The 15,555-nt window shown below is 38.7% G+C and overlaps 1 protein-coding gene and 1 pseudogene across 1 annotated transcript; both read left to right on the top strand.

The window, feature by feature from the left end:
- The first annotated feature begins 405 nt into the window (after window positions 1-405).
- On the top strand, window positions 406-915 carry LOC120294063 (cysteine-rich repeat secretory protein 1-like). Its single transcript, XM_039313946.1, has one exon. The coding sequence runs from the start codon at window positions 406-408 to the stop codon at window positions 913-915; it is 510 nt and encodes a 169-aa protein (XP_039169880.1).
- A 50-nt stretch (window positions 916-965) lies between these two features.
- On the top strand, window positions 966-6,058 carry LOC120294062 (annotated as a pseudogene).
- Window positions 6,059-15,555: the final 9,497 nt, after the last annotated feature.

Genomic DNA, 15,555 nt, shown 5'->3' with positions numbered 1-15,555 from the left:
TGTTTATTTTGGGCCATCATTGATACTGACATTTCCATTTTCTTTTCCTTCCTATTTCCCAAGATCTGAACAGTGTTTTACCGTGACAAGAAGTTGCGTGTTGGAGAGAATGAACGTTGGGGAGGGAGGGAGGGGAGAGAGAGGCTTCGTCCAAGGGATCCACTCGTGCCGCGTCGCGCCACGTGTCGGCCGCTGAATCGTGCAGGACTACCTAATATTTGTCGACGAACAACCCCCACACCGAGGTAGAAGACGTCGACGAAGTAGATATTTCGATGACGCAACTTGTGTAGAAGCTGCACCAAATATTGGTGTATTTACAGTATTAGCCTCTTGACACTAATCAAAGAAACACCCGAAACGCCCAAAAAAAAAAAAACAAAAAAAACAAAAACACTAAGAAGAATGGATCCTCCAAATCTCCTCCTCTTGCTTCTTCTCACCTTTGCTTCCACCATTAACGCCCAACTCCTGGCGAACTACTGTGGTTCGACCGGCAACTTTACGGCCGACAGCGCCTACCAAACCACCCTCACCAACCTCCTCACCTCCATCTCCACCAACTCCTCGTTGCTCAACTATGGCTTCTTCAATGCCTCCTCCGCCGTCTCCGGCACCTCCCAAACCCTTTACGTCATCGGCTCCTGCCGTGGTGACCTCGCTGCCGAGAGCTGCCGCACCTGCCTCAACACCTCGGCCTCCGACATACGCCGCCTCTGCCCCGTCCAGAAGGAGGCGGTCCTCTACAGCGAGTTCTGCAACGTCAGATACTCTGACGCCTCGATCTTCGGCATAGTTAAGACTGAACCCAGTTACACTTTGTCCAACACGGGCAACGTCGCAAGCCAGGTCATGTACAAGCTGGGGGAGAGATGGAAGGTATGCAGCGCGAGGCAGCCGGCAGTGGCTCACTGAGGAAGTATGCTACGAAGACCATGTCCGACGGGTCTGACACGGTTTACGCAATGGCGCAGTGCACGCCAGACTTGACGGAGGAGCAATGCATCAAGTGCCAAAAGATAATTGTCGGGACCTTCGAGAACTGTTGTGTCGGGAGGAAAGGATTGAGGACCCTGGCGCCGAGTTGCCAGTTCCATTTTGAGACCTATTCGTTCTTTAGCCCAGTTGCCGAGCCACTTCCACCTCCGCCACCGCCTCCGCCACCGCCGCCGCCTCCAGGTACGTTGGCTCTTGTTCAGGTATTAGGCACGTGGCTTTTTGTTTTTTGTCCTCTTTTAATCTGGGTGAATTAAGATCATCTAATTATTAATTATATGAGTTCCACATGAGATTTGTACGATTAATTGTTCAAATAAGTTAAATCCATATACTCCATAGACCATCTGATTAATTTTTGGGTCAGCGCGTTGGATAAATACAGTTTTGCCAAAAGAAGGTACGGAGTGATTCTATATTTTCAGCAAAAAGAAGCTAGGGTCCATGTCTCAATCTTTGGCGCATGGACATGGCTAATAGTCAGCTATCACGGTGAGTTCATTGAATCAAAAGTTATAGAAATCATTGCTCGCAAGCCGTCATGTGAGATCTTTAAATTAATAATAAAGTGAGTTTAGGCCGAGGGTAATTAATCATTAGTAGATGTTCATTCTCCTCATTTAGTCACCACCGTTTGTGTAGTGATATAAACACAAAAGGGTTTCAACAATAAGAGAAGTAGATCGACATCTAAATTGATCTAGGCTTAGAGTCCATATCAACCACCTTTAAGGTCACACTGTTGGTGGTGATCACTGCTAATCATCCAAAACAAAAATTAAAAATGGTAAGACAAATTGTCGAGCTTAAATCATCCAAGCAAGTTACTCAACCCCCGTTTGCACTTTTAGATCTGCTATGTGTTGATGCTCTTGATGTATTCACAAAAAACTTGGTTAATTAATGCATCTCATCTGTATTTTCGACCAAAAAAAATAAAATCAGCCAAGCAAGAAATACCGTATGGGAAAGATATGCCTAAAAGCTGTGCCGGCAACAACAAGGTAATTTATGGTTCAATTACCCTTAAACCTACTTTATGGATGTCAAAATTTTGCATAAGATTTTAATGTAGTCCTTCTGGCCACTTTTTGCTAGAAATCCTTGCCATGGCAGTATGTCATATAGGACAATTGGAAATTAATGGATTGTTTTGTCATCGATTTCTTGATTAGAAAGATTACATTCGAATTTTTCATCAAGATCTAGTTTTAAATTGGGTAAATTTGAAAATTTCAAAAGTGAATTAGTATACATACAATACAATAGAATTAGGACTCGTTGGGTAATTTTCCCTCTAATTTGGTGTGTGGGGTTCATAAAGAAGACCAAAATTGGACTTCTTGTGGCGGTGGTTGATATATTCATAAGGTTAATGTGAATAGGGTTTTTTTTTAGAGGGATTTAGACCCAAGTGCTCGTGTGCTGCAGCAGCGGCAATAATTCCCTATTGCCGGACTTCGTAGGTGATCAAACGTGGGTTGTTAATCCGAATTTTTTTTTCTTAATATTCTTCATTTATTCGTCTCCGTCAATTTACCAAAACTGAAACTTATAAATGCTAGAATTGCAATAGAAGTTCAGACTTTCTGTTTGAGCCTCTCTATTCAAATTTCTCAAGCCCCTTCTTGTGTGTGTAATTGCCAATCTTCTCGCGTCAGTCTTAGGCCATATTCCTACCTAGTGAAGCACAGTGTTTCTGACAAAAAAAGAAGAAGAAAAAGCACAGTGTTGGAATGTTTATATATTATACACGCTTTCATCTAAAATGTTTTTAGATTTATTTGGCAGTTGTCTCATATACAATACGGAAATTGTGCAGGAAAAAGCAACAAATCTACCATGATAACCATCGCCATTACCGTTCCTATTGGAGGTGTTATGGTCCTTGTTGTTTCTATTTGTTGTTTGCTTCGAAGAAAGAGAAAGAAGACACATGAAGTCGTCAAAGGAAAAGACGGTAAATTGACTAATTGCCTTTTTTTTTTGTAAGCTGTCTATGCCAAATAAATGAGCATATTATGATATTTCTTGATTTTTCATAAAGAATCATATATGTTAATTAGATGAATTAAGAGTCCGTTTGATATAAACGGAGCACATATAATGGAAATGATCAAGGACAAAGATCAGATTCTTCATGTTCTTTCAACCTTGAAAACTACATGACTGCACAGGCAATCATAATGCCATCAATAAGTTTGGAAATGTAACATCTCATTTCTGGCCTTAAAGATAAATAGATGTAGCAAGTCTACAAAAATTTTCCCAAACACCAATGAAAATCTCTCCTTTTTATAGCCTGCTGCATCAAGAAAATTTAAACAATCTCAGTGCTTTCATGACACAAAAAGTAGAGAGTTCGACCTTGCTTAGAAGACTATCTGTCAATTCCTTGAAATATAGGCAGCTTATCTTATATTGCAAACAAAACATGAATCCAAACCTTAGCAAATTAGATGAAAATCAAATCAGCCGATACCATTTGACTCATGGCTCTTTTGCTCACAATCTCCAAAGCTGAAGTAGAGGTGAGAATGTCACAGGAAGCAGCAGTGCAAGAATCTTGGTCTTCCGAAGAAGCGTTCAGACAAATTACACCACAAATAGCTACCTAGAACGATACCCTGTCTTCAGACCTCACATTGGGCCTTTTCCATTTAGAGTATAAATCAAAGATGAGCATAATAGCAAAGTATTCTCCTTGGGAATAGGTCCAGCAAGATCCCATTTGGATGCCATGAGTCATTCTAGAGGGATATAGATTCGACATAACCAACCACAAAACGAGGCCTCAAAATGCTCCTACGTTTATCAATTCCGTCCAAGCAAAGGTAGCATCTACACCACAATTAACAGACCTAGCAGTACCTTCAGCATGAAGAAGTGATCATGAGACAAGATTCATTTCATTACTTTGTTACCCATAGTATTGATGATGTTGTAGTTTTTTTCTTCATAACCAATCAAGAGGGGAAAGATTTCATTGGGGAAGGGGATAACCATGCCAGCTCAATCCGGTGCTCTTCATTGTGATAATGTTCCCAAGTACTGGCAACCAATAAACTCCACTAAGAGCCAATGTCGATACAATTTGATAATCAAATTGCATCTTTTGGTAATGCAGGTGCAAATGAACTTACCACTGTGGAGTCCTTGCAATTTGACTTCGCTACAATGCAAGCAGCGACAAATGATTTCTCTCCCGAAAACAAGTTGGGTGAAGGTGGATTTGGTGAAGTTTTCCAGGTACATATTACATATAAGTTAGAAACAATGAAGGATGCTTTACATATGAAAGATAATGTTGCTGAAAAAGAAATAAAAAAAGAAGAAGAAAAGAAACATGTAACATTCTTTTAGTTTAGTTTTTAAAAAGTTGCAATAAGGAATTAAACGGTAAATTCAACACACTTTAGGGTAGAATTCCGGATGGACAGCAAATTGCCGTGAATAGGCTATCTCGAAGCTCTAGACAAGGTGATGAAGAATTCAAAAATGAAGTTCTATTAGTTGCAAAGCTTCAACATAGAAACCTTGTACGACTACTTGGATTTTGCTTGGAGGGGGACGAAAAGCTACTCGCCTACGAGTTTGTGCCAAATAAAAGCCTTGATTACTTCTTATTTGGTATGTTGCAATTTAACCTTCTTATGTACAATTGCTTAAAATCAAATGTTCTAGCATTCACTAGCTATGGAAAACTTGAAATTAAGAGGTTTTTTGTTCTTTCAACTAATTATAGTTTTTTTATTTAAGCTACCTTTAATCGATAAGAGAATATATTTACCTTGAGCTTTTGAATAGGTGCCACATGCTAGCACATAATGAGTTTTGGTGTAATAATGCAGATCCTCAAAAAAGCAGTCAATTGAATTGGTCAGTACGTTATAAAATAGTATCTGGGATTACTCGAGGAATGCTCTATTTACATGAAGATTCTCGCCTCCGGATCATCCATCGTGACCTAAAATGTAGTAATATCTTGTTAGACAGTGAAATGAACCTGAAGATTTCAGATTTTGGCATGGCAAGGATTTTGGAGTCGATCAAATTCAGGCTAGCACAAATAAAATCGTGGGTACTTTGTAAGTCTTAGATCTTGAGTAGATGACTTTGTAATTAGATGCCAAACATGTTCATTTTATCTATTTAAGGATGCTCATTGATCTACATCTAATTTTGCAATATACATGTGGCTAATGTTTGGTTTTGCAGTGGTTACATGTCTCCTGAATATGCAATGCATGGAGAGTTCTCTGTGAAATCTGATGTTTATAGTTTTGGCATACTACTTATAGAGATCATTTGCGGCAAGAAGAATAACTTCTACCACGAATTGGATGGGGGAGAATATCTTGCTAGTTATGTAAGTTTCGTTGCACTAGAGCAGGAAATATTCACATTGCACTCTCTATAATTTTGATCAAGTGAAATTGAAATTCCTTTGTAAAAACTTAGTCCTTTAGCCTTAAAAAAACACTTGTGGTTCTTTTCCTTAGTCATATATGATTATTTGCAAGATTCGGATGTCTTGCATGATGAGTCATTGAATTAATGCCACAATTTTGTGAAGATTTTCTAGAATTATTCTTGCAGGTATGGAATAAATGGAGGAATGGCACACCCTTGAAAGTGTTGGACCCATCTATTGTTGATTCATATTCAAGGGATGAAGTCCTTCGCTGCTTACACATTGGCTTACTATGCATTCAAGAAGATCCAGCCAGTAGACCCACCATGGCAACTATAGTTCTCATGCTCAGTAGTAATTACTTTAACCCGCCATTGCCTCGACATCCGGCCTTCTTTGTCAGAAGTAGATCAGGGGGATTGAGCATCCCAATGGAAGAGCTTGGATTGAATCAATCTACTAGTAGGACCTTGCCTTCGTCGACCAATGACATGTCGGTTACCGAATTGTACCCCTAATGAATGGCTACGTAAGTGAAAGTATTCTTCATGGATGGTCTCATGATGAGATTGCTTGACTTTCCACAGTGATTTTGTTATGAATCATAAGCAAAAATCAATGTATTTGGATAATAAGCTATTGATTGTTTAAGGGGCAGTGTGCATTTAAAAGAATACTCTACACATGTTATTCATCATAGTTATTTCTAAGTTGTTATTATCATTTGAAGCTAAATCATACATCAATCCTTTGTAATATTGCACATTTGTAAATTATTGTCCATCTATTAGGATGAATATTACTTCTCTTTTTTAGACAAAATAGTGCTTGTTAGACTATACATGTCTTCACTTGTGAAACTAGTTGGGCTTTGGTGTTGTTAAAACTATACCTATAGGTTGTAGGTGCTCAATATCTGATAGGCTTTCTCTTGGGCATTGATCAACCTTGGGGGACTTTGCGAGCCCCTATTGCCAAATGTCAATTTTGTCTAGCCCATCTCCATGAAGTCCAAGTTGTCCACCATTATCATGAGGCCAATCAGTTAGCAAACTTGAAGCCCTCCCTTGTAATTGGTTGCCTAGCCCATCTCAGTCCTTTTGAGCGATCGTTTCTTCAAAAGTGTTCTTTGTGTACGGAAATTGTTAGTTGAAGAAACTAAAGTGATCCCTTCAATTAGGAAAAAAACAAACCAAAAGTGTTTGTACTCTTTGACAATATTTATAGCTCGAGACGAAGATTATCTATATGCTTTGTGAGTGCACTTTCTCTTACAAAATCAGGAATAAATTGGTTGCAATTGTGTTTTCTTAGTTCTTTCATTGATTGATATAACTTTTTCATTTACCATCACGGTATTTAAATTATATTAGCTCTATCAATATCTTGTCATGGAGTTGACCGAACGAGTGTCTAATTGTTGTCATTTCCCAATGATTCTTGGCGACAAGTTTGCAAAACCCTCACCAACGACGGTCACTAATCTACAAGCCATCTATAATGAGAGTTTTAAATCAATTTTGACTTATTTTTTTGTACTGTTTTGCTCATCGGCTATCGGTTTCTTCTAGTAGTGTTAGCTCATCTATGTAACTATAACAATACCTTTTTTAAGAAGACTTTGAAAGGAAGACATGAAGCAAGTCAACTCACGTTGTGGACATGTTGTGTTTGAGTGTTAGTGCATACCTCTTCCAAGCATAAGATTATTGGGAATCAATTTATAACAAATACAGTTGTCTTCTCACAGTATCCATTAATTTAATAAGCTATCCATTTTCGAATTTCCTAGCACCCACTTGACAAAACGTTTAAGTATTCAAACATTAAAAATCACCTATGGAATGACCATACCAGCGATGACAGTATGTTTTGGGCAGCTTGAAGCCGAAAAGCCCCAGGGACTTTTGGAGAAATAGGGGCAAGAAGACGGTCCGAGTGTTGGTTGGTTTACCCATTGATTTGTTCTTATCCTGTTCGATAAATTAGCACAAGAATTCAATCAAATCGCACTTATTCATACATGTCTCCTCTCCTTAACCTTTGAACCAAAATTTACCCAATCAATTAGATAGCAAACCATTAAGTGGCGATTTTATATTCTAATGATCGATTTGGTAAAGACAGTAAGTGGTCCTCCCAAACTTCTAGAAGGTGAACCCACATTTCATGTTACACGTAGATGACAGGTCTAGAATCTCGACTGGTCTAGTGCTAATCAATTCAACGCGAGCTTACCCCATGTCTAGCCATCGACCATGGCCACCGAGGTAGCCCATCCACCATAGGCAAGGTCCGATTGGGGGAGGGCGAGCCCTAGAAAGGGTTGGCCTTGCCTAAACTAAGAGAGCTCAACTTCGCATAGGCCAAGGCTACCTCATCGGGCATCGCCTCGCCCACACTAGTGTGGGAGCCCTCTCCCGGGGCTCGGCCTTGCCCAAACTAGATCTAGTGAGGCCATCCCTCACCTAGGCCAAAGCGGCCTCACCCGGCACGCCTTTTTCCGATTGACGCCCAACGAGGCCGACCTTTGCTAGGTCTCGGCTTGACAAGGGCAAGCCTAGTCGGGGGCTCACCGGTGGGCTGGGCACCGCGAAAAGAAGAAGAAAATGAAAAGGAAAGAGTAAAAAGGAAAAAAAAATAAGAATTTCAAAAAAATTAAAATATTATTAAAAATTATCCATGTCAACAGCAATCATACCATGTATCGTCGCCAGTGTCGACATAAGTAAATTCAAGACAAAATTGATCAAATTAATTCAATTGACAAAAATGTGAAAAGGTTTAGGAGTGAATTGGCAAAATTAAAAGATTTAGGACTGATTTGTTTAAGTGCAATAAATTTAAGATTTTTTGGACAATTTTCCCTACTGGAAACCTCTGCAACTTATCGATCTCATCTTTTTGGCAAACTTTAACTAATCAATTGAGTGGAAATGAAGAAACAAACTAATTTCCTATTTTCATTCAACACAATGATCTTCTAAACTTGAAATAACTATTTTGATCATGTTCATGCTATCATAGAAAACCCTCCCCTTCATGTTTGTTATGTGGTCTGTGACATCCCGATTTTCCAATTCTATTTTCAATAAATTGAGACGGGCATTTCGTTGGCATGCATATACTTCTTTCCTTGAGTCGGCCACTCATGTGAAAACTAATATATCGGTGAAGCCATTAAGAGATTATAATGCATCACACTTGCGAATTTGACCAGGAAGCGACCTTTCGACTAAGCTAATCTATAAGGGTCATTACGACACAATTAAAAATCGATTAGAGACCAGAGATAGGTTGAGTTGACAAAGGCATGTGATCAAGTGTGAGTGATTCCACCAAATCGCACAATTCTTGTCGATTGGCACTTGACCAAATTTTTTGTTGATTGGGTACCCTGTGTCCGTATTTGAAATATTGAGATTACCCCGATAACCGAGAGTCGCCAATGTGTCAAAGAGGTACATTGTGGCTTGATCAACCATAGGTCAAATGCACGAAAATTTATAATATTGTGTCAAAGTGAAATCAACCATGAAATTGAGATCGAATTCAGAAATTAGAAGTCCTGATGTGTCACAAATCATTTTAGGAACACTAACTCATCTTTGGAAGATTTTTCATGCAAGCGAGTTTTTTCAGCAAAATAATCAAAGTATGGTTAATTTGGTTAGGAAAATTGGTAGGCCCCCTTTGGTGGTATTATTTAGATCAAGATGGTTCTATGGTCAAGTAAATATGTGAATTGAAGTGTGCCGACAAGTGGATTAATTTTATGGACTTCAATTGGAATCAATTGGAAAAGAATTAAATGGAATTGAAGAAATTAATGTACAAGATTTCATACCTCGGAAAATGAAATTGAACCTATTAGAAGAGATTGTGGAGGATAGAGATAGTGGATTGTGACATCACAAGTGATGTCATGGTGTGAGGCAAGAGTGGCTAGGATGTTGACCAAAGGTAAGGTGGAGATTTGTTCTCCAAAATGGTGACCCATCACCATCATCTTCAAGCTTGAGTCTTCTTGAAGTTGGAGAGAGGAGAGAGAGGGAAAAAGCTGTGCAAATTTGAAGGAGGAGCTGCGTTCGCTCAACCACCCGCTCGGCCACCCGCACGCCCGTCGCTGAAGTCCGTTGCTGCTGTCGCGCCCATTTGTGCCTACTCGTTGCGCGACCAGCCAGCTCGCCACTCCGCCTTTGCTCACCGCCGGCCAACATGTAGCTCCACCTCCATCCGTCGTTGCTCTCAGGTCGCCGGCCATCGTTGGAACCAACAAAGACTTGCCTGAGGTCCCATCTAGCTCTTCGGAGACCCATGCAAGCTGCAGCTTGCCTCCGCCGGTCCTCCTCGCTCAAGCCTCAACCCGCTCGTTCGACCATCCAAAGCACTTCCGTTCAACTACCGCCGCCATCACCAAGGCCACCGGGAGACCGTCGGAGCCTCCGCCCCACCGCTAGAGCCGCCGCCCCTCTCCTCCGCCCTCGTTCCGACCCAATCCGATGCCGACTTCGCCCTTTTTCGGCCCCAAAACAGTAGCTAGAAAAATGGGTATTCCAGCTCAGTTTTGGCTTGTTTTGGCCGGCTTCCCAACCCCGGATGCTTGACCCGCTTTGATGAAAGTTGTTTGTGGCTTTCCGTCATTTTGGTCCGATCGGTTCGTTAATCGGGTGAGTTTAACTCACTAAACCTTTATTAGAAGGTTAATTATGCTTTAGTTGTGCTTAGCTTAAGTAAATTAAGCTTAGGTGGTTAGTTTAGTTTATTTAAATGTTAATTAGATTAAGAGTATGATTAAGTTAAAGTAGGTTTAATTAAGGCCAAATTGTTGTTTATATTAGTTTAATGGTGAGTTGACTTAAATGAGGGAATTTTGATTTAATTAGAATATTTCGAAATTATTTGAAAATTAAATAATAAATATTTTATTAAAATTATTAAAATAATATTATTTAATTAGTTTTCGAATAAATTTAATTATTTATTAAATTTCGAAAATTTCATCGGGACCTTATTTTCTCGAATTTCGTGGCCGATCGCTATTGTGTACTCGGATTATTAATTTGATGAGTGGATATTGCAAATTGAGTGATGATTTGTGCAATTGATTGCTGAATTGTGAAACTGAGTGGTGATTGTGAAAAATATATAATTTCTTCAGAAAATCCCGAGTGTCGGGTTTGATACCGAAAATGGATTTTAAGTATTATATCAAGTAATGGGGTTTGAAAAAGAATGGCGTTAGTTTTTCTAGTTCGAATTTGATTGTGTATCCACACACACAGCTACTTTCTCGATGTTTTTAATATAAAGAAAATGGTTGGAATCACTATTTTAAGTGGAAGCATTGAGTGAAATGCAAAATGTCCTAGGGCAAAGTATGATTTTGTGGTGTGATAATTAAGAGGAAGTTGTCCAGGGCTGTTGAGCTGAACTTGCCCCTATATGGGATGCCCTTACAACGGATGCGAGGTCATAGTAGAGGCTAAGCCAACGGACCATGCTCCTTCGGGAATGCGGTCGACGTAGTGACGAGGCCGCACTCCAAGGGGGGAGGCGATGCCTGGCATTAATGTCAGTAGATAGTCGAACTACGAGTAGGCTATGCCCTTACGTGGCAATGAATAACAATTGGATCCCATGTTGAGTGTTATTGACGGGTCGGATTATGGGGACGAAATCGTGTAGCATGGTATGGGACATGTCATAATGATTTGGTCATATAATCCGGACTTCGGGTCGTTCTAAACTGATATTGTTGGCGTTCCAGTGGTTTAAGTTCCTATTACTATCTATGATTGAGTGATTTGAATTGTGCTAACCCGTAGGAAGGAACTGAGGCGAGGTAAGTTCTCTATGTGGTATGGCTAGGCCACCATTAGGCATATTTTCTTTCTAATAGGGGTTTAGGTGGTTGAACTTCTTTGAGACAATGTCTCACCCCGTTGTAGGCCAAAATTTCAGGATCGTAGATGGTGGAACCTCGGATGCCTGATCAATCAAAAGTGGGATCAAGAACAAGTCCGACTAGTGGTCATAGGACCAATCCCTTTTGTAGACTACCCTTTTTGGTCTATGTGTAAGCCTAGTGTGGTTACCTTTGAAAGCATGTTTGTTTATGAATGTCGGTTTTCTTGCTTTTCTATCCCGTGAGTTTTTGTCAAGGGTTTTATAATACATTCCACTTGCGCAATAATAAATGAATGGGGTCGATGACACTACCTGGGAATGTCGCATTTGTATGACCATGGCGGGATGTTGGCGCGCTCCAGGTTCGGGGTGTGACATGGTCAATCAATAGTGCCTATGCTTCTTGTTTGGGCTTACACATTAAATTACAACTTCTATTTTGATAGAAAGAAGATTATTTTCAATTGTGTGGCTAAAGTTAAAAAGTCGACACTCAAATCTATATCACCGCGTGACACCCACAACCTCAACCAGCTGCCTTCAAAATACATAAGAGTCAAATTATTCTTATTGCCAGCTTTGCATCTCTACGCAACAGGTCACGCACAGCGTCACTCTACATGGTCTCCACGTAGAAAATTATGTGAAGGGAAGGATGGCCACAGCAGTTTCCTTTCTCAAATAAAAGCACGTCGAAGTTTCCCCAAAAAAAAAAGATCTCCCCCTCTCTCATGAAAATGTATGAATTCACCATCTATTTTCCAAGCTAACTGTGCGGTTAGCTAGGCTTTTTCTTTAACGATAGACCCGATTTTATTCAGAGTTGGTAATACTGATGTAAGTCTTGTAGAATTTTTAATTCTTCGGATTTGAGATTTTCCTTTTAACGACAAGAAGATCCCTTTTGATTATGCAAATCAATAACCCTTGTGCAAACAGAGATGGCTCTATACGTCTCCAAATTCTAAATCACTAAGCCAATGTCATCGGGTTTTGTTTTAGGAAAATACTAGACTTACTAAGATTAGTTTATACAATTAATTTATTAAATGAGGTATTCAGCAATTATTGATTCTTGTAAATAATGGATTATTTAGAGAATCACTCACAACCTTACCTATCTCCTAGTAAAACAGTCTTGTAAATTAATTTTAATAAATCTAACTCCGGTTTAAGGTTTCAACTTGTCGATACATATTACTTTTCATCTTTTGATTTTGTTTGGTCAATACGGACAATCGTTTGAAAATTTATTTTCATTGTGGCACCACGGATTCAAGAATTATTTTTCTACTTGATATACCTAGTTAGCTGGACGTTCCTGTCAAGAACCTTCGTTAGATAATTTTGTTTTCCTCTTCATTTTGGGCCATCATTTGAAGAGTTGATACTGACATTTCAATTTCCTTGTTGTAAACGAAAATCGAAAGCCATTTTGCATTGCATTGAGATTTTGCCATAAAGATGAAAATTAGAAAAGAGAATTCTTTGTAATAAGAGTCTGCTAGACTAGCGGTACTGTTATGCTATATTTGTAACAGTGCTCTGTGGGACTCATCTTTTGCAATCGGAATATAAAACTTTCAAAGTTAATCGTCAAAATTGGCACTTATGCTGTGTAACCACAAAAGCCAAACCTTTCAAGAAAAATAACGGAATCTTATCATTTAGCTCAATATAAACACCTATAGAGAACAAAAAATCAACCTAAACTTAGGTTTTCATATGCAATTTAGGTTTCGGTAGCTAGTCTCACTGAAATCTCAAATTATTCACGTTTTCAAACTGTGCATTAGGTGATCATGACTAGAGAGAAAGAATTTATGCTTAACGAGTACTCGCCCTCACCTGCTCTCAAAGCCGACGTGGCCTTCGTATCGTAGTTTGACTTTTGCCGCGATGCCTGGTTTCTGTAATTTGTCAATCAATAGCTTGATTATCATCATTTTTTCGACTTTGCATAACTTTTGCAAAAGAATTTTCACGTATATACGAAACCATTTGAAAATAAAATTATTGGATCACTTTTCTGTCACATTTTCCATTCCAAGAAGTTTTAGGAGGCAAACTTTTGAAAGAGAATATTCCATCGCAAAAAGGATTCGTTTCTGTGGAGAACAAAGGTGTAAATTTAATATTCACAAATAATATGGAAATGAGATGCATATGGTACATATATCTGTGCAATCGGATAATATGGAAACAAGATGCATGTGGTAAGGAATCAAATGCTAAACACAAAACATTTGAAGGTGGATTTCCTAATGAAGAACAAATCATGGTGAAGAGGCTATCTCAAAACTCAAGATAGGGTGAAGAAGAAATCAAGAATGAAGTTCTATTAATTGCGAAGCTTCAACATAGATACCTTGTACAGCTGCTTGAGGGAGATGAAAACGACTAGTCTATGAGTTTGTGCCAATAAAAGCCTTGATAACTTCTTATTTGGTAAGTTGCAGTTTAACTTTCATACATGGAGAATTTATAATTTGCTTGAAATCATATGCTCGAGCTTCCATTGGCTAAAAAGCCTTGAAATTAAAAGGTTTTCCATTCTTTCAACTTATTATAGTTTTTTTGTTAAGCTACCTTTGATTGATGAAAGTAAATATATTTTGGTATTGTGTGATGAACTTGGCCTTGAGTTTTTGAATAGGTGCCACATCCCAATACATTAATGAATTTTATTGTATGATGTGAATCCCAAAAAATGAGGACAATTCAATTGGCCATCTATTGCAAAATAGTATTTGGGATCACTAGAGAAATGTTCAAGATTCTTGTGTCCTGATCATCCATCGTGACCTAAAGCATAATAATATATTGATAGATAGTGAAATAAACCCCAAGATTTCGGATTTTGGCATGGCAAGAATTTTTGGAGATGATCAAATATAGGTTAACACAAAAATTGTGAGGACTTTGTAAGTCTTAATTTTTGAATAGATGACTTTGTGATTAACTGCTGACTTTCTCATGTTATCTATTCAAGGATGCTACGTGATACGAATCTAAAATTGCAATATAAATGTGGCTAATGCTTATTTTTGCAGTGGTTACATGTCTCCAGGATATGAAATGCATACAGAGTTCCCAATGAAATCTGATTATAACTTTGGTATACTACTTGTAGAGATCATTTGTGCCGAGAGGAATAACTTCTACCACCAATTGGAGGGGGCTAGTATCTTGCTAGTTTCATGAATTTTATCATGCTACTGTGACAAATATTGGCACCATACTCTTTGTTATTTTGGTCAAGAGAAATTGAAATTTCTTTGTAAAAACTTAGTCCTTTTGATGCCTGCACATTTGCCTGCACATTCAAGAAGATCCGGCTATTAGACCCAACTTGACCACAATAGTTATCATGGATTCACAGTGAGATTTGTTTGGCCTTCCACCATGATTTTTTAACTAACCATAAGCAAAAATCTATGTATTTGGAGAATAAGCTTTTAATTGCTCAAATGGGATCGTGTGCATTTGAAAGAGGACTGCACATGTTATCCATCTTAATTATTATAATTCTTCTTAATTGTGTTAATAATTGAGGCTAAATCATACATCAATCCACTATAATTCAGCGCATTTGTACATTATTGTGCTTCTATAAGGCTCAATATTACTTCTCCCGTCGTAATCAAATTGAAGTGTTTGTTAACTAACCCACTAAACTATTGTTGACACTTAAATTTTACCTGTTCATTTAGGATTTAATTGCATAAAAAATTGGAGAATAATTTTTAAACCTAAACAAAAATAATTTGAATTAAATTGCATAATATGTTTTGCATTGATAGTAATATAATTTTTCTAAATAGGCATTTCAAAAATTTAAAAATTATTATTATTATTAACTTGTGGAAGCAAGACCGGGCTAGGTCCAGGCTAGCCCGGCTCTTTCTTTTCCTTCTTCTCTTTCCCGTGTGGGCCGGCCCATTTTCTCTTTTGCTATAGCTCAATGTGTGTTAAGACTAGCTTCCGGACGTCACCACCAAACCGGGTGGGGCCCCCACGATTGAGTGCTCGTTCCTTCTTTTTTTCTTCTTTTTTTTTTTTCTGCGTCCCACTTGATTTTAAAAGAGCAAAGCAAGCTCGATTTCTTTAGTCCTCACCCACGTCGGAGCCGAATGAGTCGGTTTTCTTAGGTTTGAATGTTGCTCGCTGATTTCTCTTGAGTTTGGGTGAGTTTAAGCTACGGGTAGGTCCATATTCGCTATCCAACTCGCTGC

The sequence above is a fragment of the Eucalyptus grandis genome, chromosome 5, assembly GCF_016545825.1.
Source record: "Eucalyptus grandis isolate ANBG69807.140 chromosome 5, ASM1654582v1, whole genome shotgun sequence".
Taxonomy (NCBI): Eukaryota; Viridiplantae; Streptophyta; class Magnoliopsida; order Myrtales; family Myrtaceae; genus Eucalyptus; species Eucalyptus grandis.
The sequence above is the reverse complement of the archived record's forward strand: the minus strand, read 5'-3'. Positions and strand labels throughout refer to the sequence as shown.